At 39.9% G+C, this 26,091-nt stretch overlaps 1 protein-coding gene across 2 annotated transcripts in view; it reads left to right on the forward strand.

The window, feature by feature from the left end:
* Positions 1 to 26,091, forward strand: part of Tusp (WD40 superfamily protein Tusp) — a 133,902-nt gene that overhangs the window by 48,628 nt on the left and 59,183 nt on the right. For both annotated transcript variants that reach the window (XR_014441785.1, XM_083123989.1), the window contains exon 2: positions 6,887 to 7,051. Coding sequence is in view for 1 of the 2 variants with exons in the window: in XM_083123989.1 (XP_082980115.1) it covers positions 6,887 to 7,051 (165 nt within the window). In the remaining variant the exon portion in view is untranslated. The remainder of the gene's footprint in view (positions 1 to 6,886; positions 7,052 to 26,091) is intronic.

Consider the following 26,091-nt stretch of genomic DNA (forward strand, 5'->3'; position numbering starts at 1 on the left):
ACCTTCGCGAATTTCGTCGGTGAGCGAATGGTGGCCACGATTAAATTCGTTATACCAGCGTTTCACAGTGGCAAAGGATGGGGCTTCATCGCCAAATGTGGAAGTAAGTTGATCGATGCACTCTTGTCTTGATAATCCACGTCGAAAATCGTAAAATATCATCGCACGAAAATGTTCACGAGTTAATTCCATTTTATTGTTGTCGCGCAATCTCCAAGGCAACATAAACAACACAAATGAAGCTATTGACAAAACATTTGAAGTACATCATGGTCAATAATGGCAGACGATTTCGTGCAAACGTCAAATCGCGCCTAACTTCAATCAGTGTTGCCAAGGCTCAAAATATAAATAGTGACTCTCGTACCTTTTCTTGTTTGAACAAAGACTCTCCTGCCCGGAAATTTCTATTGGGGGGTTTAAAGGCCTAGACTGTTGGTGGGGGAAATCCCCCCTGCCCTCCCAGGATTTCGCACCCTGGTCGCGGATTGTAGTCATGAGGATATTGCCGTGCATAGGGAATCACTAAAACTCACCAAAAATTCCTGTAATTTATATTCCTGTTTTGGAATTCAAGGCAGATAATTGTAAAAACCAAGAGGCAGTACACCATGCAAGGTTGTTTTTTTTTCAGGATAGTGTGTAAGTTGTAGGAATTTCAGTGTGTTTTTCAACAGAGAAAAATGTTTGGAATAACCAAAAAATAGTTTCTCCTAACCAAACATTTGTTTAAATAGGCGACAAACAATTAGAGCTAAAAAGTTTAACGAAATGTGTTTTGTTAATTCAGACATACCCGATTTTTCTGTGTAAAACGACAACTTTTTCTTGACTGTACATCGTGATTGTAATATCCCTTCCATGCTTTCTAGGTGAATATGGGGGATGATTGATTGCTTGATTTAATTAGAGTCGTTTGTGTGAACCGTTAAGTTAAAAGTAAGTGTACAGTGGAGAGAGAAGAGGTAGGAAAGTGGGAAGAAACTGTTATGGTCACATCGTAGCATTCACTTTAATGTCGCCAGAAAAATTTATCAGGGAGGACAAGAGGTGGCACACTGGCCGAATGAGGGTGGGGTACACAAAAGTTCTCAAAAGTTAATACAAAACACTGTAATCGAGTGTCACTATATTTGATAGTCAAAGTATTTTTTTCTAAAAACTGGAGAACGTCGTCCACCCAAGCGCCCAAATATCATCGATACTGGTGGCCTTTATATCACGGTCTCCAGAAAACGCCAGAATGGTTATTTTAAGTAAATGCAGTGGTGATTTCGCCAGACTCGTCGCTCTTTCCACTTGCAGTTAACTGAACGATACCTATAATTACACCGCACGCACGAAACGTGTTTTGCTGCATTTCCTTACGCAAAAAGAACAGTTGGTAGATTAAACTTTTTTTTTCCGTCCCGTGTTATGTTGAAGGAACTCCTCCTCCACCCTCTTTATTTTGTCTACAAAACAGAATCTGCAGAAAGCCTTTGGTAGATGACGTAATTCTGCTTCATTAAGTTAATTGACGATCCCCAGGTACTGGAGTTACTGTGTCCTAATTTTCGACCCACGTCGAGGATTTTCAACGGACGGCCGCGTCTTAACATCTAATGAGGAAAATATCGGAGCTTTGGATTCGCATTGGGTCAGTTGCAAATTCGCCATTTTTATCGCATCACAGAACGTAATGGATGTTAGTGTCCGGGCTGGTTTTACAATGCAAATTCTGCATCCTGCTTCTAATTGCCTTCAACAATACTCCTGTGTGTTTCAAATGCGTAAATGAACCTATATTTTGCATATGTGTTTTTCACTGTTGCTTTTTACCTAGAGATATAAATTCCATTCTCGAATGCAACACTTTCCTTCTAAGACTAATCATGTATTTTTCTTAATTTACATCCCTTTTGTGACACTTTTGGCTAATCGTGATGATAAGAATGTATGATGATTGGATGAAATTGATGAAACCGACGCTCAAGAGAACATCAGTATGCAGGCTGGGACTCGAACCCGTAATATTCAGCGCCGAGATTGTTCTTATTAATGGAATTGTGCATTTTTGAAAGGAAGGGAATTGCTGTGCAAACAGTGAAATATGATATTTAATTTATACTATCGATTTAATAAATGTAAAATTTAGTCACAATAAATGCAAAAAGCATACTATCATACCAATATAGACGATTCCGGTCCCGTCAACATAATGTTGACTAAATGTGACCGATGATATGAAATACTGTACTTAATTGTTTGCAGAGCAATTTCATTCCTTTCAAAAGTGCACAATTTCATAAGGATGATTCCTGGAAGCCTATTGAGCAGGTCTGAAACTCATCCTCTTCATGCTATTCGCCGCAGTGACACCTTGTTGAAGAAGATTTGAATCGTTTAGCGTTCATTTAACTTGGCATATTCATGAGATTTCCAAGACGTAAGCTTCTGCTTGAATTTCCGCATGGCTTGCCGGAGAATCTCTCTCAATGCGTTTCTGCTTCGTCAGTTATGGAAACCTGGGCTGTGGAAGGAGCGACCGGATTGTAAGGCTCTGAGGTATGGAAGGCTCAATATGGCCTTGTATTGTTTCTTCTTCATATTGCCTACTATCTCGGATTGGTGATGGAGGTTGAGTAAGATAGGGCGATTGAAATAAGTTATTTCAAACGTAATGTGGCTCAAGAGTAAGCGAGTTATTTTTTTTTTGGGTTCGTCGGCACCTATGGCCACTTTTCACCCTTCGAAGTATACGAGGAAAACACCCTCTTAACCGTAATGTTAAAAATGGGTGTCTGTAAAGAGTCTCTTGGGAAAGGTTAAAAGTGCAAGATTGTAAAGGGACCTGCACATGACGTACAAAACACATTAAAAAGGTAAGGGTAGAGTCAACGTTCTCCGAAATTGTGCAAAAAAAAAAAAGCTACAAACATTTCTTAAAACGCTGTTTTCATCTTCCAATACGGATGATAAGCAGTTGGAAAAATTAGAATTTTGTCTGAGGAAAGTAAAATTGGCAAATTCGATAAGAATATGCCAAACACTTAAAATAACATTGCAGACTGGAGGGTCCAGACCTTGCAGCAGGTGGCCATGGGTGGGCTGTGTTCAATACGAAGCCGAGACTGCTTCAGAATTACTTTGTCGTGTATATAGGTTACAAACGTGTAGGAACTACACTAGCAACTTTTTGTATTTTTTCTATTAGGTGTTTTCGTGCCTGCTGAGGCTATCGCGACGATGAGGATGAGTAATAATAAAACTGATGAACCGAAACTTACCACTACGCAGTTTTCTCCTTTTGATTGGCCGCCGACCCGATGATATTCACAGAGATGCTGTTGTAGGCGGGTAGAAAGAGGGTATACAACGTATTTGCCTTTGAATCAATCAAGAAAGATTCATTACCATGGAGACGATTTGTTTTTGTTTTTGTTTTGTACTGCCAAACTTAACCGTTTAGAGTTTGTGGGCGGCTTTATGGAATATATGTTCTCTTCCCGACCTTCTTGGTTCAGTTGCGAACGGACTGCAGATGCTGTCTGGCCAAAGCGTCGTTTATGACTGAGGTAAAGCAAGATGCTTTGGCCCCACCTTCATTTGGATTCGGGAAGTCTATACCCGGTTCAAGCTATTTTCCGGCGCCCATTCACAGTATAGAACGGTTATGTTGACAAACTCCTGCTTCCCTGCTGGCCGTTTCGAGGACAAACAAGCAACAGTAGGCCTAATCAGCTGTTTGACTGGAAGTTTCTTCATAGGCAAACGCGGCAACAGTGGGTCACTGCTAGAAAGGCTGGTACCGCGCCGGAAGAAATCTTGGCTCGACTCTAGCTCTGTTATTTAATCGCGTGGACTTTAGGTAGCCACTTCGTGTCTTTCACTCATAGAGAGGAAACCCACGTGGACATACACGGAGTAATCCTTTGTAGAATCGCCGTTTGATTTTCCTTTTATGTATTCATTATCCCTTTATAGTTAAAGTCGAAATCCCCAGATGAAGTCCAACGGTGGGTATTCCTTTATGTAGCGGGAACAGAGAAACGGCAAGGGTAAACTTGGGAGGCGTTTATCCTCTAGTTAATTCCCTGTCTTTCTCCCAATTTGCGGTTTGGATCTCTCTCTTACTCGGGGACATAATTTCCACGCTCAGTGAGATAGAACGGAGTCATCCAAGCATCACGAACTCCATGTGCACCATTTCCCACGTTTCTCCTTGCTCCGTAACTTTCGGCTAAGCGAATTCGGAACTTCGCGAAATGACTGATCACAATGGGACGTTAATCGAGGATTTGGGGATGCTTACCGCTGAAGACTTCCCTTTTCTGGCGTAAAAGGAGGAAACGGCCAAGGACGAGGGTTGAAGTGGTTGACTAAACAATGTCCTCTTCGTGTGAAAGGAAGGAACGTTCCACGTTGGAGATACACTAAGAGAGGATCTGATGTGTTGTAACGGAGCACAATGCTATAATGCATCAAATATTACATAGAAAGTAAGAATTACCACGTGATTCCAACAGCTGCATGAAGGGAGAAACAACGTCACCTGCCTTCTTACTTTTTTCTTGAAATTTATTGTTTCTCCACAGTCCCAGTTATGATGTGATTGCATGCGTAATACACAGGGCGTCTACCACCCTCTCCAGGAAAGTCTGGTCTGTCTTTCGATTGATTTTGTTTTTAAATCCACTTTATGCACTAAGAAACTCAGTCCGATTGATTGATTGATTTGGATTTTTGCTTCGCTTTTCTGCCACTTTTGGCTAATTACGAAGATGGGTGATGATATGATGAAATTGATTAAGGGACACACACAAAAAAATCCATGCCAAGGCCGGGATTCGAACTCCGGAACGGACTCAATCCGAATTCCGCTATGTAGTGGCTACAGTAATGTGCCCTGAGTTAGATTAGGTAATATCCTCCTGGTGATAGCGTTCCGTCCGACATGAGAAGTGTTATCAAAATAATTAGTACAGGGTACAGGTTCGGGAAAAGTCAAGGTATTTACGAGTTTTCCTTGTCTTCAGTCATGCCTGAATCGTTAATATACTCGGCCAGCTTAATACGTCATTGCCATGGACGTCTCTCGCTCCGTTTTCACAACGAGCAAGCATCAGGACGACGGCTCCAGAAATGGAGTGTCGCAACGTGGAAGGCATCGCCGCATAATTTCAGCTCATAAACCTTGGGGGAATGGGCGGCCAAGACGCTAATGGAGCGAGAGGACCCGTGCTTTGAAGAAATCTTCTCAGGGCTTGGCGTTTGTTAGCGCGCTTTTTCCTCCTAGGAGATTAGCTGAATGGAGCTGCAATTTTTATCTTTGAGGCGGGAGTTTAGGAGAGCGGATAATTGCCAGCGTTGTGTGCTCTGTGGTGGCGTTTTTTTTTATTATTATTATTTGTTGAGCACCACCGGAGCATAGGGTGAGGAGCTCCAGAAAAAAAATCCCCTGCTTTCTGCACTCAAGATGTCACTTATTTTGTTTTCTTGTCGAGAGTGTCTTAATTTGAAATGCGGTACTTTCACTTCTTAACCCTCGACTAATAAGCCACAGTTTCTGCAGCATTCTTAGTACGATGGACTTAATAATCCATCCTGGCCTTCCCCGATGGCGAAGTGGTAACGTCGTCGACTTGTAATCGAGGTGTCCCGGGTTCGATAACCGGTTGAGGCACATAGTGGTTCGGATCTCACTTTAAACTGTAGGCCCAGTCCTGATTAGCTCTTCCGTGCATAAAGTGAACTTAGAAGCAAACTCTGAAGATACTGACAATAATACAATCCTTTATATTTCCAAATTATTCTATCAGTTGTATTTTTTTTTTAAAGTAACTTCGTTACTAATTTAGAATTGAAAAGCGAAACATGTTTTATTGTTTATTGTGCTTCATCCTTTTGATCAGGTGTGCCTTCTTGCAAGTTTTTACTAAAAATGGTTATTTTATACAGGGTGCTCGGAAATTCCCCTTACAAACTTCTAGGGCAAGTAGAGGGGACTGAGTAGACAATATTTGGAACAGGAACCCATGTCCGGAAACGTACAGTTTCCGTGCTACAACCATGACAATGTGTCGGATGTGCCTGTGTTGGTATGCATTCGGGTAGGCAGTACATGACGTCAGAAGATCACCTGATGGCACGTGACGTCTACAAATTGTTGCATTCCACTGTCGACACAGGTGTTGATCAATGAATACATTAGTACGTTTATTTTTTGTTCCCTTGGCATTGTTACCAAATAAATTTGTTTGTATTATGGACTGAGTCACACGTCATTCACTTCTGTACTTTACGTAACACCTCATTTGACATGGTTGTAATAAATGATTACACTTTAGGTCATCCGGTGATCTTCTGACGTCATGTACTGCCTACCCGATTGCATACCAACACAGGCACATTCCACACATTGTCATGGTTGTAGCACGGAAACTGTACGTTTCCGGACATGGGTTCCTATTCCAAATATTGTCTACTCAGTCCTCTCTACTAGCCCTAGAAGTTTGTAAGGGGAATTTCCGAGCACCCTGTATTGTGCTGTAGCTAATTCTCTGTTTGGATTATAATTTTGTGCATTAACATTCTTTACCTTTGGAAATCAGGTTTCAGCTCAAATTTTTCAAAAAACTTTGTACTGTTATTCTCTTAAATTTCTACACAAACTGGATTCGAACACAGGATTAATTTCCCGTTGAATCGTTCGAGTGATAAGGAACAATCCAGAGCAAAAGTTCCATCGGCTATGATGAGTTTGCCCAATAGCTCACAAGCTAAACAAAGGAGAATGGCTTTTTCTTAATCGTATATTAATATCCTAAGCTGGTGATTTCTGTTTCATGTATTTGTGTTTTTATTTCCTTCATTCTTCATGTATTTTCACAATTTGTATTTGCAGGATGAAGGCTGGAAACTAAACCGAACCAACTATTACCAAGAAGGATGGCTCGCCACAGGCAACGTACGAGGCATTGTCGGGGTCACATTCACAACGTCCCACTGCAAGAAAGCTGTGGACTTTCCTCTCAGGACAAACTACAATTTGCGTGGACACCGCTCTGAAGTGAGTAATTCAACTTTACTGTCACCATTCTTTACTTAGACATAGTTCATTAACAGCGACCTACCCGATATTTTCGTTGGTGATAAGGAGATTTATTGCTTTTTAACGGGCGAACCTATATTTTCCCGTAGTTACGTGCGCTCGAAAGGAAGGTATGATCCCCATAGTACTCACTGTTCGTTATACCGGGACCCTTCCTCTTGAATTGGTTATTACGCACTTTTAAGAATGAGCTTTCTTTCTTCGTTAAACCTTAACTTGCATGTGTGTAATGAGTAGTCATTTTGTCTTGTTTCAAGGACAGGTTAATTATGATAGTGATTACTAGCTCATGTTGACATGTCAGTTTGTCGATAAAGAATTGCTGATAATTTAACTGATGTTGGGTATTTGTATAAGTAATTTGCTACGTGCATATGCGAAATTGTCTTTTTATTATAATTCTTGTGACTAAACACACAGAGAAATGTATATTCTGAATAACCAAAATGATAGGTCCTAGAGACCGAACATGTGTTAAAATAGGCTACACATAATTGTTCACCAGCACCAATTTATTGTAATAATTCTCACCTAAGTTGGACCCATTTATTTAGAATTACTAAAGTATAAAGTTGCTGACATGTTCCACATTTTGGACCTCCCGATGGCGTAGTGGTAACGTCGTCGCCTTGTAATCTAGGTGTCCCAGGTTCGATACACGGTGGCGGCACATTGCACAATGGTTCGGATCCCACATTAAACTTAGATCCAGTCCCGATTACGCTATCTGAGCATAATGTGTACAAAATCAAATGTTCCTCATTTTGAAAAAAATCGTAAATACCTTTTATTTTGAGCATCACGTTAATTTCATTGAGAAAATCTCTTTCAGGTGAAGAAACAGGTAAATGATTTATCTTCTGAGGGAATTTATTACTCTGTACCTTGGTATATATACAAGAGATTTTTATCATAAAATTTATATAATATTATATAAATATAATATATTTATATCTAAATATATATTATATTTACTATAAATGTGATTATGCCCCACATTTTGGGACATTTTTCTTACTTTACTTCTTTTTTATGAGCATGAATTATGATTATATGTCATTGATGAACCAATTACAAATAAACACAGAGGTGAGGACTCGACACCGGAACTTTCGATGGGGAGACGCGACCAGCAATCGAAGGGGTACACTTAAAACTGCATGTTCAGTTATTGGTTGTCGAACTGAACTAAGTTTCCACACACACAAACGTTGTTTTTTGCAACGTTTTGACACGATTTATGTTGCCTAGGAAATGCGACTGCAGATCACGTTGCGTTGCTCCCAATCAGTGTCAAAGGAATTACAAGGTCCTGTGACTAAGCAGTCGCGGAATTTCTTAGGCTTCAACTGTAAGCGGCGTTTCCTGATGGATATATTCTTCTTCCCTGGTCTTATTTTCTGTTCGTGCGCTCGCATGTACTGCTGAAATCCCTAGCGTTCCGGCATGGGTTTCGTTTTTCACAAACTTCTGTGGCATAGACCATGGCCTTCGATGTATGACGCCACAGAAACAAAAACTAGGGAAGTGGGGAAACATCGAGGCAACCAACCCTAACTTTCAGCCTAAGCTACTCAGAACGCATAAGCGTGCGCAGACCCTCTGATTACGGTGGGGCAAGAGGGGTTGGGAGAAGCAAAAGCCTTGACGAAAGTTCAATCGGAGATAGAAAAACTTCATTTCATCTCAGTTTTAGTGTGTTGATGGGCACGAAATAGGGGCGTATATAGAGTGTATCCAGACCCGCCGAAAATCACTATTAGAATATTTCAATTTTCGGTGCCACTAATGTTCTTTGTCCCCTCTTTTATTTCCCCGCTCTTTGCTTCAGAGACTCATTTACATATAAGCATGGAGGGCCTCCCCGATGGCTCAGTGGTAGCGTCGTCGGCATGTAATCAAGGGATCCCGGGTTCGAAACCTGGTGGAGGCACTTAGTAGTTCGGATCCCACTTTAAACTGTAGGTCCAGCCCCAATTAGCCTTACTGTGCAAAAAATGGACTTAAAACACCAACTCAATCGATCAAAAACATATTAACATGGTTTCGTACGGCAGATTCAAAAGAACTACACATAATTTATTCATTTCCACTAACCATCATAAGGGGGCGTGGGTAGGTTAATCTCTCACTTTTTGCCACTTAATGCCTTGTATGGCATGAAGAAGTAAACTGTCCTTGCCCCCCCCCCCCCCGTTTTTTCACCCAATTGCCGCTACTGATTTCCAGTGTATGGGCAATTTATTCTGGAAACACATAGAGGTAACATAACTAACGAATAAAGTGTGGAGTGTTAATAACAAGGAATTTGTTAGAGAACAAAGTTTGATAGTTCAATTACATATAGAAAATAATGCACCCCTTCATAGTTGCTTAATTTTGGTTTGCTTAAAAATACTTAAAGAGCATTATATTGCTTAATAACGGTGATAATATTCCTCCACTCTAAATATCTAAGTGAGAGTATTAGGAGGCAACAGTTCCCTCTTGCCCCCGTGAGCACGCCTATGTCAGAAAGTATAAACTTGCTATAACAACCGAGCAAGTAAATTCGTATCATTTGCAGGTTTGCTTAGTATTTTCCCGCCTACAGTGATAGTTTTGTGTGTGTGTGAGTGTGTGTGACGTTTTACATCGGAAGGGCGGAGGCTTGTGCTGTATTTGCTTGTGAAAAGTGAATATCGCACCGAAACGTCTGGGATTTCAGAACATGCCTGCTACCCTGGATCATTTATAAGGTGCCGATCCGTCTGACCGTAAACAAGGAAAATATGTGAAAATTTCGATTTAAATAATAACCAGAATAATGTCTAAATGTAGTGTTCCATTGAAATAGGAAGATGAGTTAGTGGGCACATTCAACAGTTAGTGAATCCATTATAAAACTAATTTCAACTAGTTATAAGCTAAAATATGTCAACTTGTCGATTATTATTATATTATTAATAGATCTTTTCTTTCAACAGTTGAGATTCTATAAAACTTTAAAGGTTGAAATTCTATAGAATTATAAAAAGGTACTATTCGTTAATCGGGCATGGAACAGCATATCGGATTTTCAGTAAAAACTAGGTACGCCTATAGCCGCGCATAGACTCAGACAGCAAGGGGCTTGGACGAACCCTCGCTAGCGGCTCGAATATCTTAGTAACACTGAAAACAAAATCATGGTGTAAAAGACGAAGGTTAGAAACTCAGTTGGACAGAGGGAGGGTATTGACAAAATAATCAATGATAAATAACGACGTTAAAATCACACACCCGGAACGAGAGACTGTGCGCTGCCAACGAAGGGTTAATCTTTCTCTTTACATCCTTTTTAAAATTTTGAGGTGGTAAAGGTTTTAGGTAAGGGGATTTTTCCCGTATACGCTGAAGGTTGCAAATTGGCCATACGTGCCGACGCACCCAAAACTATTAAATCAGCCGTCGAAACCCTCTCGAACCCGGTCCCATAGTACAACTAATAAGCGAGCTCTAAGTTCAACTTGTCGCAATGCGGCCGCTATAGCCGAGCGGAGCGGAAGCATGGACTGAATCGATTCAGCGTGGCGTAAGCGGGACGTTCGCTGGTGCTGTGATAGGCAGAGGGGGCCAAGGCTATTACACGAGGAAGTGGCACATTTCCCAACGTCTCCGTAATGGCCACTGATTTGGTCTGCCGGCATCAGGCTGCAGCATGTCCCGTTTAGCGCTTAATAGTGCCTCGTTCCGCGGCAGAATAATTGTAGTACATTTATCGTTGTCGTAAAGCATGTATTACTTGTCTTGCGGACCAATGAAGCGTAAAATTATTACCTGATCGTAGCGACATGCGGTTTGTCACCTTAACGAGGAGACTCTCATAAGGTGCGTTGAAAGGGTGTAAAATCAAACTTGAAGGTCGATTTTTTACAGCCAGGAGGGGTGTAAAGTCGAATGATTTTCAACAATCTTTCAACGCCAACCTCTCTTCTTGGCGTTGTAAACAGGAAAGGCATCTTGTCACCGCTCTGGTGACCAGATATACCACCAGAATAGGCCTACTTGTGGTAGGCCAGGATTTACTATATATGTGAAGGCCTAAGGATAACAAATTCATGAGGCCTCAGTTATAAGTTTTAGGCCAAATTATGTAGCCCTTTTCAAAGCAGTTTTATCGCAAATCGCCTCCTGCTATACTACTAGCATATATAGCAGAAGGCGATGATCCATTGGAGACGAACCACTCTTGCCATGTGCCTCCACCGGGTATCGAACCCGGGACCCCTTGATTACAAGGCGACGACGTTACCACAACACCATCGTGGAGACCCTTCAAACTCCGTAAAGTTTGGTCTTGTATCTCGTGGCAAAAGCAAATAACCCATCTGGTGGCGTACCCATGAAAATTTTTAACAACTCGCACAGCATATTTCTTTGTTGTTGTTAACGCGTCCGTAGTATCGATCAACCTAGAGAATGTATATGCTTCTCCGCAATTTTGAAATAATGTATTTATTTAAATTGCTGTAGTGCTTTGCTTTTCTTGGCCCATTGGATTTGTAAAGTGCAGTATGGCTTAGATGTAGCATATGTTCCAATGAACAAGATACTAATATGTGTACGTCGTCATGCCCCTAATGAATCTGGTAACAGGGCATTTTTTCCCCTTCAGAATTTGGGTCATTAAGGTAGCTCGAAAATAGGAAAATCCCGAATAAGTCAATAAAATGTTAAATGTTATTAAAATGCTCCTCAAATTCGTGAGCTTCATTAAATTTATTGAAGTACTTTCAAATCGTTGTTTGCTGTGATGTTTACAAAATGCACATACTAGTTTCTGGTATAACGCATAGGAATATTTTGTAACTGTTTTCGCATGCGAAATTTTTCGTTGGCACAGATATGGCTATTTATCCGAGCCGTATCATAACTTGAGTCAGATAAGAATTACGTGCACGTTTTTGCCGTTTGTGTCCGGCTTTAACATGGTACGATCGAACCTGTTGAGTAGTGGAGACAGATATACAAGTTTCCATCCGCTGCCGGTGTTTTGTTCGCCGGTGATCATGCGTTGGATCCTCGTGCCGCGTGGAAGGAATACTTTCTGTTCGGCATGTGTCTATGGATATCTCCAGGGAAATCAGAGCATGTCGGCAGGAGATTACCATGGAATGGTTTCTACATCTGCTGCCACCAGTTCGCATATCGTTTTTCTTTTTTTTCGTTATTCGTTTGCGGTATTGCTTAGCGTTATAACGCTATTTTATTTATCTCATGTGCAGATCTGTTGACTATTGTCATGTAAGCTTTGTGTAAGAATTGTATCTGTGAACTACAGAGAAAACGTTGATACTACATGTTACCCTGATAAAGGTAATCCAGCGTTCTAAAGTCAGGGAAATTGGCGAAAACTTTTATAAATCAGGAAAAGTCGGGCGAATTATTATTTTGTGCTTTCCAGGAAAATATATTTTACTTTTTTCTCACAACTGGTGAGCGAATGCTTAGAATAAAACGTTATATCAAACTTCATTCGTTTGATTAACATACAAAATTGAAAAATAACACTTATTTGTTAGTACAGTGTGTTAAATCACGCGCCTAATTAACCTCGGTTCGAAGAACTACATGGTTGCACACTTATTGATTAATCTGGCAAATAATTGTGTATATGTAAGATATTGGTGTATTATATAGCATGCTCCCTCCACAGCAACTTAAAGTAACGAGGCTTGTGGGTTAAATCATTATAGAATAAGGCTGGAAAAGACACTGTGGATTTGATTTTGCAAAATCAGCGAGGACTGTCTGTAATCCCTTTATTTAATATAAAACAGCAATGTTTTATTTCTATAGCAAATATTTGTTTATCCTACGTAATAGAATTATTTTTTTTTTGGACTCGTTCAGTGGCTTATGTACATAGGGTAAATATAATTGTTTGCATACTTTATTATTAAGACAATTGCAATATTTTATTGCGTGTAATATAGAAATATTTTATTGCCACGATAAAAGCGGTAGTGTATTCCGTATAATACACTATTATTTTTATTTTTTGTAATGTAGGATAATTATCGTGCCGTAGAGTATAAGGTTCAAAGTTTACCTGAAACGGAAATTAATCTAAACTCTTATCTATTATTAATATTATTATCATCATTTTCAATCGCTAGGACGCTGCAAGGAAATAAGTCAGTAGTCATCTGTTGAGTATGGGGAATCACGAATCATTACTTCCTTTTTAGGATATATCATTGTGGTTGAAACATTAGAGCATCGAATTCCTGAATGGTTTTGTTTTTCTTACGGCATGGTACAGTCAGTATACACATATATATATATATATATTTTTATCGATAACGTTTAAAATTTTCATTACGGCCTTTTTTTACGTCTAGTAACAGAAGCATTGAAAGGGGACAGCTGGCGAGCAAAAATGGCCGTGGGAGGAGATAAAATATCGGCAGAATTGCATGTGGCCCTCCACATCACGACGAAACTTCGTCGTAACTTCAAAATGTCGCTCAACATCTGAGAGCGAAGTTTGCCCATATAACTCTCGCAAACTGGAGCGGCACGCAATTGATTTTCCGAAGAGCCGGCTGAATGCCAAAATTAGATCATCTACAAAGTAGGGGGTGGGGGATTGCGGTCAAGAGTTAACGTGAAAGATTCGTCTTCGGCCTTTTCGCCGTTCCACTCCAGTCAGCACTTCGCTTTGCTTTGTATTTTCAGTAACTATCGTTGTGCTTTAGTGAGGTACTGGGTCCTGGTTTTCTCTTTTCGGCAGGTAGCGAGTTGAAAATCCCATCCTTACTGAGATTTGACCCCGGTTTCTTCGGTCAATTCAGACGAATACATAGAGGTTACTTTTAACAGAGGCCACGGTCGCTACCTCCCTCTTCCTTGCTATTTTCAGGGTTACCGTAATGGTATACAGTGACGGGCGCTCCCACGCTGTAATGACCGTATTCACTTTTAATAGGATCGTTACAGCGCGACCATGTTGAGTCAAGGTCATTGCAACACAGAGCCTTCGCAATAAGGCGATCGAGTCACGGTCTCTCCACCAAAGGTTCGGGGTTCGAGTCCTGACCGATTGTCCCTTCATCAGTTTCTATTCATCATTCACCCGCCGACCTCCGTGGCGGAGTGGTTAGAACGACGCGCTACAATGTCAGGGGTCCCAGGTTTGAATCCAGGTCTAGCCATGGATGTTCTTTGTGAGCGTCTCTTCATCAATTTCATAAAATCATCACTCATTCTTATCTTCGCGATTAGCCATAAGTGGCACTTGATATACCGGAGTTCCAACCTTGAACCTTTCTCTTCGTAGCGCCCAACTCTGATCACTCCAGCACGGAGGCCCGCACATAACTATGTCCTCGATTCACGTAGGTAACTTGTCAAATTCGGAAAGGAGATTTGTACACCACTCAATGGATACTTTTACTTCACATAAATGCCATATGCATTCTTCAGGAATGCTTGACACAGGGTTAGGGTGACCATACATCCCGTTTTGTCCGGGACAGTCCCGTTTCAGAGGCGTGTCCCGGTCGTTCCGTCCATATTATTAAATAGCCGCTATTTGTCCCGTATTATAAAAGTCTAGGAGTAATCTTGAAAACCAAGTCTAAATTGTCTAAATTTGAGACACATTTCATGCTAAAAAGATGCATTGTTTTGTATGTGTTCCGTTATTCATAGAGCAAAATTAACATGCAGTTTCTTTACAAAATTACGGGGTTGTGTGTCTGATATGTGGAGTAAGATTTTCGGGGAGATTTATAAACGATTGATGAAGCATAAAGTTGCTCTCAAGAAGATTGGTTCTTCTGCTAAATGCTTCTGGCATTACTCAACTTCAGCATAGGACTAACATCAAAGGTTGATCAGAAAGGACGAGAAATGCTATGCAATCATACCGAGATTATAATAATTAATACCTTTTTAGCAACGGGAGATCATATTTCATTTATTGTTTATGATGTATCACTTTTTGTATAAGAAAAGAGGAGGAGGGATAAAAACTGATCTCCTTGGGATGTCCCTTTTTGGGGTTAAAATATTATGGTCACCCTACACAGGGTCCCATATAGTTTCGTTGCTAACTACTCCGCCAAGGAGATCGGCTAATCGTTCATTCTTCTCATCACGATTAAAGCGAAGAGATATAGAAGAGACGTTCAAAGGGAAAATACGAATGCAAATAGATAGCAGCTTGTTGCCATAGCTTCTTCCATGTGTATCCTTTTATTTAGACCTCAACTCATGGCTCTCCCGCGACCCTTACTTCGTAGTAAGTTGTGACGGTCGAATGCTAGGGCTTGCATGTCTCCGCGCTGCAAATTGCCTCTTCAAACACAAAACCGCCTGCATCTCTCCAAATTCATATTTTACCGTCCCAGAAGAGGGCAGGGGAAGTCACGTTCCTGCCATCTTGTAAGGCAGTCGGAAGAATCAATGCGCGGTGACATCAAAGAGAATTTTAGGGTCGCACTTCATTCTAGTTTACGGGCGTCCTGTGTTGAAACGGGACTTCGGCCGTCTTGAATTTTTATGGTGTTTACCTGCCTGTGGATGTTCCAGGAGGGGGAAACGCCTGCTGCTACCAAGCCATGTTCTGAGACCCAATGCTGTCTCCTCCGGAGAAAGTCTTTTGTCTTCATTTCTAGGGGAGTCGTGTGCGCAAATGTACAGGGTTCCATTCAAATGTTTCTAATTTTAGTTGCCTGGAAAAGGTTGATGCTACAAGGTCAGTGTTTCTACTGGAAAACCTGGAAAAGTCCAGAAAATCACCTTAGAAAAGGAAAGGTCAGATAATTTTGAGTGAAAAATAAAACACGAAAATCTGGAAAATCCAGATAAATTGGATATTTTGTGCTTGCCAGGATTTAAAACTGTCTGTAATCAGTGTTCGAACTGAAGAAATTGCAGAAACGTATTTTCCAAATTTAATTCGATCAAATTGTGCCATTACAGCAACAATACTAAAAGACTGTACTGTGTTTGTACCTAGTATGTTTATTGAAAGCTGCCGTTGTAGGATTTCCATTATTTTCGCAAATATTTATATACCATTGTGCAGTCACGGAGGACGTCTATTGAAAGTCAGTGGTGTCTGTACAACCCACAGCCCATACGTTTCCGTGACTGTACAGGTATCATTTTACCACCTTCAAATTAAGTTCTAATACTGAAATTTATTAGGGGCCTCCCCAATAGCGCTGTTGCCTTACGATCAAGGAGTCCAGTGTTCGATTTCCGGTGGAGACAAAGCGGCTACGATCCTATTTTGAATTGTAGGCCCAGTTCCGATTAACCTCTCTGAGCATTAAGGAGAACTTAAATAAATGAATGTTTGAAAGCTAAGACAATGATGGTACATACTGTATATTCTGAGAAGGAATGAAATTTCCTGTCTCCGGTTCCGAACGAATTTAAAAATCTAGAGATGGAATTTCTTGATTCCTCTCACCCCCGAACACTGTCCCTAAGACTTTGAAAAGCAGATGAATACACGTTGTCACATCATTTTTTTAAAACTCGAGTATTGATTGTTGAAAAAAATAGGTTTTCTACTTGTATGATGTTCAAACAACAAACTTGGGATTATTCTGGAATGAAGAGAAATTGGCATTCATATTCCCAGGCATATTTTCCATAAAATGTTGCCAACTCAATAACCAGGTCGAAGAAATATATACATAAGCTATTTGGGCAAGGTAATGAACGAAATAACTGCGGAACAACCAGACGGGTTACGTGATGTGTAAAACAAGCAAGCGCGTAGAGGCGAAGCCTACTTTCGGAGACGAATAAATTTCCTGATCACACAAAGGAAACTCAATTAAGGCTTTAATTGAATTGCGGATGCCGCGCCAGGGGTCTGTTTCGCCAATATAAACAGTAATTTGATAGCAGGCAACTTGATCTTTTCAGGCGACTTTGCCACTTTCTAATTATATCATGCGAGGCCGTTCTCATATACGTGGTTTCGCGTCGAGGGAGTGCAAAAGCTTCGTGTAAGAAGCTTAGATAAGTTTCTGTAAAACAGAGTCGTAAAGGAGTAATGACCTTTATGTGTCAATTAGGCGATTTCGACCAGTGACAGGAGCGGTGTATATTTCACGTGTTTTGTTTTTGCCCTGCCACAGTTAGGTATTTCTCTTGCGTAGGAAACTTGAGCAAGTAGTTGCCACGTTGATTTGATTATATGTATATTAAAATTATACTCGCGTGACCGCTTAGACTATTTGCACCCATAACTTAATGTGAGAACAAAACCATTAACATGTGCAAAACGTACGCCAGGGGTTCCGTGTTCAAAACCTGGCCTGCGCGAGGGTGTTCTTTGTAAGTGTCCGTCCCTTCATATCATCACTCATCCTCGCGATTTGCAAAAATTGGCAGGAAAGCGAAATAAAATAAATCAATCCATCAATGGTCAAAACGTTGGGCAAGGCTCGCAAACTACACTACGAACTTCAGCCATTCTTGCTCTTTGTTCTCCGCATGCTTATTTATTCTTATCGCTTCGGCAAGGTTACGAATGGAGAAAACAATTTGATACAGCCGTAGAGTCATTGGCAGATGCTTCTTAAGTAGACCAAACCAATACCTTCTTGTATACAAGGCTTGTTTTCAAACAACGTCATGAGTAGTAGGTAATGATTCACAATACGTTGTTACGAATGTGTTAAATAGACGAGAAATTGTTTTAATTTAGACGTAGCATATCCAGATTGTGTGTGTCCAGAAAGTGTATTAAAAATATTTTAAAAAAGCCCCTCTCCCCCTACTGCTGATATCATTTGCGATCCATGACCTACAATGATGACGTTTTGTATAAACAGTTTGCGTAGGCCTTGTATATAAAACGTTGGTGCACACACCGATCAGTGCCACGTGAAGCGATTTGCAGAAGCTGAACGCATCATGTGAGGAAACCAGTGGTGTTGATGAAAGCAGCTACAGGAACGAGCATCGGCTATGTTTCCATCCACCACAGCGTTCCTTGGAGCATGGTGACGCACCGCTTCATAATACACAATGCAACTCTTGCGACCACCAGCAATTTCGACCGTCTGCGTGCCTCCTGCAGCACTCATGAGACGTGGTTCAAGCACAGAGAAATGAGCAAAGGCTTTTTGTTTGGATGGAATGTTGGAAGGGATTGACGTGTTGTTTAATGTCCAACATCCGCAAATGTAGTGGTATAAATCACACCCCGCAACATAAGAAAGTTTCCTGAAATTGAACATTTTAACTGTCGGGCCGAATTTTGCATTTTCTCGTGGGAAGTCTGATTTGTTTCGATGGTGTGTAGAATTATGCCCACTGCCTGTGTAATACAATTTTATAAATTTCTTCTTCCCTAGGCTATGTGTATAACAATCATATACACACTGTAGTACCAAAGGAGTTTCATACACACATTAGTTTTCAAAGGAGCTGTGTCCAAGAACTATACACTCTGCTTGCAATTTATGTGCCAATCTTTCATATATGGTCTGCGACAGGAAACGCACTGTGTATAAATTTGATAGACGTGGCAGTTAAGGTGTTAAATACAGAGGGGCTGCCGTGTTTCTTCCAGGAGTTCTAGACGGTATGCAGTATGCAAAGTGTCCACCCACGTAAACCCGCAGCCGTCAGGCTGGGACTCTGGTAAATCTCATTGCATGCGTAGAGTTAACTCTCTCTGGGGTCTGTTTACGCAAAGCAACGCCGACCGCAGGGTCGAGTGACTCCCTCCTCCCTGCGGACCCACAAAACGACGTTGAGGCCTGGCTTAACGGCGGAGGGAGAAATATCACGCTCAACCCTATCAGCAGCTCATTTATCAGATGCAAGGCTTCCGGCCTCTCCACGTCCCTTCAACCTGCTGTGGAAACGCCCAAAAAACATTTGCGATCCTACTTCCCTTTTCCGTCAAACGCGCTCACTCTCCATAATACATCATTGATCGAAAGCGTGGAACCCTACCATCATGTCGGAAAATGTTTATAGTTGAATTTCCTCACTTTCCTCTATCGGTGATTTAAAACTTTTTCCCTCTGGCGTAGGATGCGATGCGATGCCATTTTCATTCAAATTTTCTGATAATGTTAGTTTCTCTTTGCATAAAAGTATGTGAATAAAAATAGCGGTTGACAATTTTGCATGCTACTATGCATGCATCTCGGTGCACCATTAGTACCTTTGCAAGAGCTTCGGTCGCAGTGTGCTTTGAGATCTCGCCACATCCTCGTCGTCGCTCTTAGCCTAAAAGCGCAGAAAAACGACATAAATTAGGGAAAATACAGTAGCTAACTTCTCAGATTACAGAACGCCTGGTGGGTAGACAACCCGAATGTTGCTTTAGGTGTCCGGGTTGCATAATGAACAGGTTTCTTGTCACATTTACGATGATCGTGCAGTGCTCCCGACCGACATTTGTTCTTAACTGCACAAATAGTATAGTAATCTATATATACATGTGTGTGTGTGTGTGTGTATATATATATATATATATATATGTGTGTGTGTGTGTGTGTGTTTCACTTGTATTTTTAGAATTATTAATACGCATCTATAAAAACAGTAGGTTTGCTTAACAGAGGGGAACACATAGCGCGCAATTCTTTATTGGCATTTAAGTTCCCTATCCTTTCAGCGAATTTCTTTGTGCGAGAGAAATAAATTACCTCTTCCATCACTTCTTCTTAAGTTCTCGACCTTGAAGTTTACTTTCTTAATCCCTGTTAATCCCCGCACCGCCATAAAAGAAAACTTACTTTTTGTCTTCCTGCACCTTTCCGTTCCTTCGTAATTACGGACAGATCGATAGTGCGGGTTTATATTCTATTCTTACTTTGTTGCATTTCTCCGTTTGTTCGTGTGTTCTCTTAGTCTTCATTTCTCTGTAGTTCCCACAGTTTAGATTCTTATCGGTTTATGATTTTGTACTCGATTCTGATCGTACCAATATTTTTTTTATCATCTTCCTTCAGTTTTTATTATTTGCTGGGGTGTAAATAGTGGTATTTTTAAAAGACACACAAGTGTCAACCTCACGTCTACGGAGTACACCCTGGACTGCATTGTTGCAAACTAACGAGGCTCGGTCGTCTGGACTCGCAGCCAGTAGAGTGAAGTAGACAAATGTGGAATACCATTTTTGTTTTGGGTCATAACTAGTAAAGGAAAGAAGTAAAGAAGATTTTGCTCTGATATGTACGGAGGCATGTCAGGTATAATGTGGCATATATCTTGTCTAGTAAAAGATAGACACTTCACAGAAAAGTCAACAAAAGTAAAGAAGGACAAATGCGTACATTTGGGAAAAAGTCGACAAACATGGAATACCTCGTACTATACCATATATAATACAATAAAATATAAGACCTTAATGTTATCTTTGTACATCAAAATAAGGAGAAATATATTGACAAACTAATGCAATTGTGAAACATGACCATCTGGTCAAATATACCATGTTAGATAGCAATGAGGAGCATAACAGCAGAAACTGTTCCAACAGACAAGATGTGTCTAATGAGACATGAAACTATTTGCAGAAATCACAAACATATATTACACTCTGCCTGATTATTCTGCACATTCGTCGTGTCCCTATACTTGGCACAGAGCACACTGAACCCACTTCTCACCTTGATGATACCATTCCATATTTATCGCCCCTTCGGTATTCCACCGTGTTCGCTCTGTCTTTGTCTTCCTCACCACCATTCTTCGAAACTTATTTCAACACCTCCACCTATTGATAGCTCAAAATGTACACATTTCAACATCAACGTAACACATTCACGGCACACACACACACACACTATATTATTTGCAACTACATGCATACTTGCAAAACTTTTTCCACTGCCAAAAATAGTTTTTCTTGTGTATCAACCAGCAAACACGTCCAGGTTCCACCAAAGCAGTCTCACAACCAACGACGGCTACTAATATGTGGTTTATCAGCTTTCCGCCAGGTATCGACACATATTACACTAAATACATCGGTATTCCATATTTATCACCCTATTCCATATTTATGTACTTTCCTCTATAATCCTGTGTGGGGCTTGTGTTGTGAGCTGTCCATGTGTGTTTGTCCTTTCATCAATTTAATCTTATCAGCATTCTTCCTCATCTCCGCGATTAGCCAAAAGTGGCAGAAAAGCGAAGTAAATACACCAAATTGATAATCCAATCATCATTTGATATTATTTGATCTCCTGGCCTCCGCACAATATGATACAACTTAGATGTGTGTGTGTTTTATTGTCCTTAGGTTGGGTGACTCGTTTGTGGAGCACTTGCACCAAGACCTACTTTAGATCCCTGTTTTTTTTTCCTCACATAATTTTTCAGAAAGGGCAGCCGCGTTGGTATAGTCGGTAGGGTGTCTTGACCACCGCGCGAGACCTGGGTTCCATTCCAGGGATAATGTGCTGTTTTACTTTTCAGCAAGTAAGTGTACCATAAGCTATTTCATGTAGCATGTTCACGGGTGTAACAGGTGAACTTCTGGGAATGCACCGGAAGCTCTCTCCCACGTAGCACACCCAGAAAACTTCAATGGCTCAGGCCAACGAGGTGCAGGCGCCTGGACGCACACTCAGTCAACTTCTCTGTGGGATTTTGTCTTGTTCTTATGTGTGCTCCGTGCCATTTTATCAAAGATAAGGTTTAATCCTGGTATCGGTTGTGATGGAGAGTTCATCCCCGTGACATATATTTTTTTTTCGTGTGTCTTGTTCTTGATAAGGGACTCTTGCCTTTAATATATGATGAATGCAAAATAGTCATACTGCTGGAGTATGCTAATGCTGGCGTACTTTAATGAACACAGCATGTTCAGTTATATTTGTTCAGTTCTTGCTGCTCCCAATGCCATCGATTTACATCTCGTGGGAAACACGCAGTGTCTTTTTAATTCTTTTGTAACACACGTCAAAGATTAATACTGCATCGTACTTAATCAAGTCCAGCAAGTGGGCGGAACAAATAGAGTTTGCAAAATTACAGTCTAGGAGCCCGTCTGCGCTTTTATCAGAACGCTCGTACATTGAAAGAAGATTATTTATGCACAGACGCCTTATATTGATCAGAGCTAGTCACGCCATGCCCAGAAAAAGTTTCATTAAATGCGAAGAGTTTTTAAACGGCGCACCTACTTTCGTGGCGGAACCTAGTTTGAAAACAACAGTGGCTACCGTGTAGCAAATTATAAAAGGAAGAAAATAAATTTTGAAATGAGTTCATCACCGTCTGGATGGTCAGGTGCGTTGAGTGGTCGACTTACGCTGTCACCACCAAAGGATTCGACTTTGAGTCCGATGGTACGTGTGATGCACGTCCCTTTATCAGGGTCGTCTGATCATCTTTAACCTCCATTACCGCAGTTAACCTAAAGAAACAAAATGGAGTGTAAGAAAGGAGATAAATACAAAATAGGGGAAAGTGCCCAAATTTCGCCCACTTTTCTTTATTTCACGCAAAATCTACTGCACTACACATGACAAGTAAGTAACTATTGATGTAAACACAACAAACATTATACTAAGTATACACAAAAAATCAACAGGAATGTCAGTCAAGCAATATGAGAAAAACGTATTTTCCCAAAACAATACGAAACTAGTCATTTTTAAAAAAAAGCTCCAAATTTCGCCCACTGCGTAGTTTACATAGATATAAGTAGTAGTTACAAGTAATGAAACCAGATAATAGGCAATAATAATTAAAAATGCATGACCCCATAAGCATTTGGTTTTAACTGCAGGGTCATTCCATGTAAAATCAACCATTTTTTTAAAAAATGGTTGCATGACCATTTTAGAAAAATTTTACATACGTTTGTACATGTTTCTAGATATCAAAACCAATGTTCAAAAAAATTTATTGTCTTTAGTTCTCCTGGGGCAGCTATTTTTCCAACATGGCGCATGACTTTTTTTTTGCTCATGTAGCGGTATACAGAAACCTTAATATCTCAAAAACCATTAAAGCTAAAGCCCTGAAACAAAATTCATTTTGTAGCTAATGAAGTATACTTCTTATGATATGCAGGTATGTTTTGCTTGAAATTGCATCGTAAGTACGAAAATTATGGTGGAAAATGGGGTAACAATAGTTAAAAAATTGCATTTTTAAACCCGATTTTTTTAATGAAGGGGTTTAGTCGAGAGAGAGAGAGACATGTCTAAGGCTTGATTTTTTTTTTCATGTGTAGACCTACCTGCAGGGTGTCTGTAAATAAAATATCAGTGCTTAGAAATGCACCCCTTTTTTACAGCATGGGCTCAAACATGGCCGTTCATTGAATTTTGACAGTTTTCGGGGTTAAATATATCAGATGGGTCCCCTTTAAAAATTCTGAAATTTGGCACATAGGAAGCCCTTCATGAACCTAACTCGCAGTAAAAATCTCAACTTTTAGATTCAACTCGTTTTGGTCAATATGAGGTAACATATGTCACCTAATTTCTGACGTTGCAAAGTAAGGTTAAACTACATTCCATACTTAGAATAATGAAGTATTTTATTTTTCTTTTCTTAAATTTGGGTTAAATAAAGGCTCAGAAAATATAGTAACATAAGGGTTTAATACTTGACTTACCAGAAATTGAAATTACAAGGTATGACAATTGAAAATCTGCGAAATTTCATTGCAAAAGATTTGATTTATTAGGTACCCACGACCAGTTGGTATTGTCAGCTCCAGTTTCCTATTCATTCTCTTTGTTAAATCAGGCAGGATTCTTTGTTCTAAGTACTAAGTTCCTAAGTAAATTATCAGAAACCTTCAGTTCATCACATATTTTTTCTTGACCAAGTGGTAGCAATCAAACTGATGATTTTGACCTTTTCAACATTAGTGTTTTGCTCATTTACATTTTTCTTCTTATAATTTCAATTATATGATTGTACTGGCCACGCAAAGGATTGTCACACTTGCTTTCCTTTTCTTCAGTTTTAATACTTAGTGAAAAGAAACTTTCCAGTTTCCTTTGCACTCCTTGTAGGATGTGAATAGTTTTTCGAGCAAGATCACTTTATTGTTTTTCTGCAATCAGTCTCCTCAGTTTTGAAACAGGAGATGCATAAAAAACAGAACCGACTTCATGCATTTCCTTTAATTTTCCTTGGCTTGGCACAAAGACATGATTTCAATTCTGGCATTTAAGTGAGTCACTTTCTCCACATATGAAACTTTTACTCCAGCATATCAGGCATATTGATTTAACTGGTATAAGGCTTTCTTGACACTTTTTTACCTTACCTTACTTAACCTTTTCTTTAAGTGGTACTTCTGAAGATCACAACATACTTGACAATACAAAAAGCTATATTTAATGGTATTTGCATATTGTCTCTAAGCCATACACCTGTAGTCTTGACCTAAGAAGTGTTATCATTTTCACTGACTTTGTTAAGATTAGTTAGGTGTTTGGGAACCTTACCAAAAGGGTATTTATGACAGTCCTCTCCAGTTAAAAATTACAGACAGAACACTCCATTTCCTGTCACAGATAACGAACATTCACAAGTCACTACTCTCGGCACATAGGCAAAGGAAGAATGACAGCAGAGATTGTACATTCACAGATCAATTCCAGGCTTGCCTCACATCCTATCAAAACATGTCTCTGAATCTTCTGCTGTGCATGACTCACATCTATTTCAACGAATGTCTTTTCTTGGAAGAAAAAAAACAGTGGAAAATAAAGGAAACAAAAGATAATATATTCTACCAGCTTTGACACTCCAAAATAAATAGCCTACTTTCAGTGGAGTCCCCAAGGAGGGGTTTGTGGGGGTCATAACCCAATACCTTTGGCCTAGTATTCCATAAACAATTACGTCAAAGGCAGGATAATGTGGCAAAAACAGGGCTGTATACTAAAAAAGTATATGTAACCCCCTTCACTCCCTTTCAAAATTCCTGGGCATGCCACTGCCTATCTTAAGCTGCATGTACTGCTACATTGATAAAAATATGGGGGAAGCTCAGTTTTGGAGCTGACAATGCTAACTGGTCGTGGGTACCTAATAAATCAAATCTTTTGCAATGAAATTTCGCAGATTTTCAATTGTCTTATCTAGTAATTTCAATTTCTGGTAAGTCAAGTATTAAAACCTTATGTTATTATATTTTCTGAGCCTTTATTTAACCCAAATTTAAGAAAAGAAAAATAAAATACTTCATTATTCTAAGTATGGAATGTAGTTTAACCTTACTTTGCAACGTCAGAAATTAGGTAACATATGTTACCTCATATTGACCAAAACGAGTTGAATCTAAAAGTTGAGATTTTTACTGTGAGTTAGGTTCATGAAGAGCTTCCTATGTGCCAAATTTCAGAATTTTTAAAGGGGACCCATCTGAGATATTTAACCCCGAAAACTGTCAAAATTCAATGAACGGCCATGTTTGAGCCCATGCTGTAAAAAAGGGGTGCATTTCTAAGCACTGATATTTTATTTACAGACACTCTGCAGGTAGGTCTACACATTAAAAAAAATCAAGCCTTAGAATAAACCCCTTCATTACAGAAATCGGGCTTAAAAATGCTATTTTTTAACTATTGTTACCCCATTTTCCACCATAATTTTCGTACTTACGATGCAATTTCAAGCAAAACATACCTGCATATCATAGGAAGTATACTTCATTAGCTACAAAATGAATTTTGTTTCAGGGCTTTAGCTTTAATGGTTTTTGAGATATTAAGGTTTCTTTATACTGCTACATTAGCAAAAAAAAGTCATGCGCCATGTTGGAAAAATGGCTGTCCCAGGAGAACTAAAGACAATAATTTTTTTTGAACATTGGTTTCGATATATAGAAACATGTACAAACCTATGTACTAAAAATGATTTTTTTTCTAAAATGGTCATGCAACCACCATTGGATGGTTTGGCATGGAATGACCCTGCAAGAGAGAACTGGAAACACAAAAACTAGGTTTCACTGTGAGCTGAAAACATGAAATCTGAAAATAGTCTAGGTAAGTGTTCGTTCA

Source organism: Lepisma saccharinum, chromosome 6, assembly GCF_977018435.1.
Source record: "Lepisma saccharinum chromosome 6, izLepSacc3.1, whole genome shotgun sequence".
In the NCBI taxonomy this organism is placed as follows: domain Eukaryota; kingdom Metazoa; phylum Arthropoda; class Insecta; order Zygentoma; family Lepismatidae; genus Lepisma; species Lepisma saccharinum.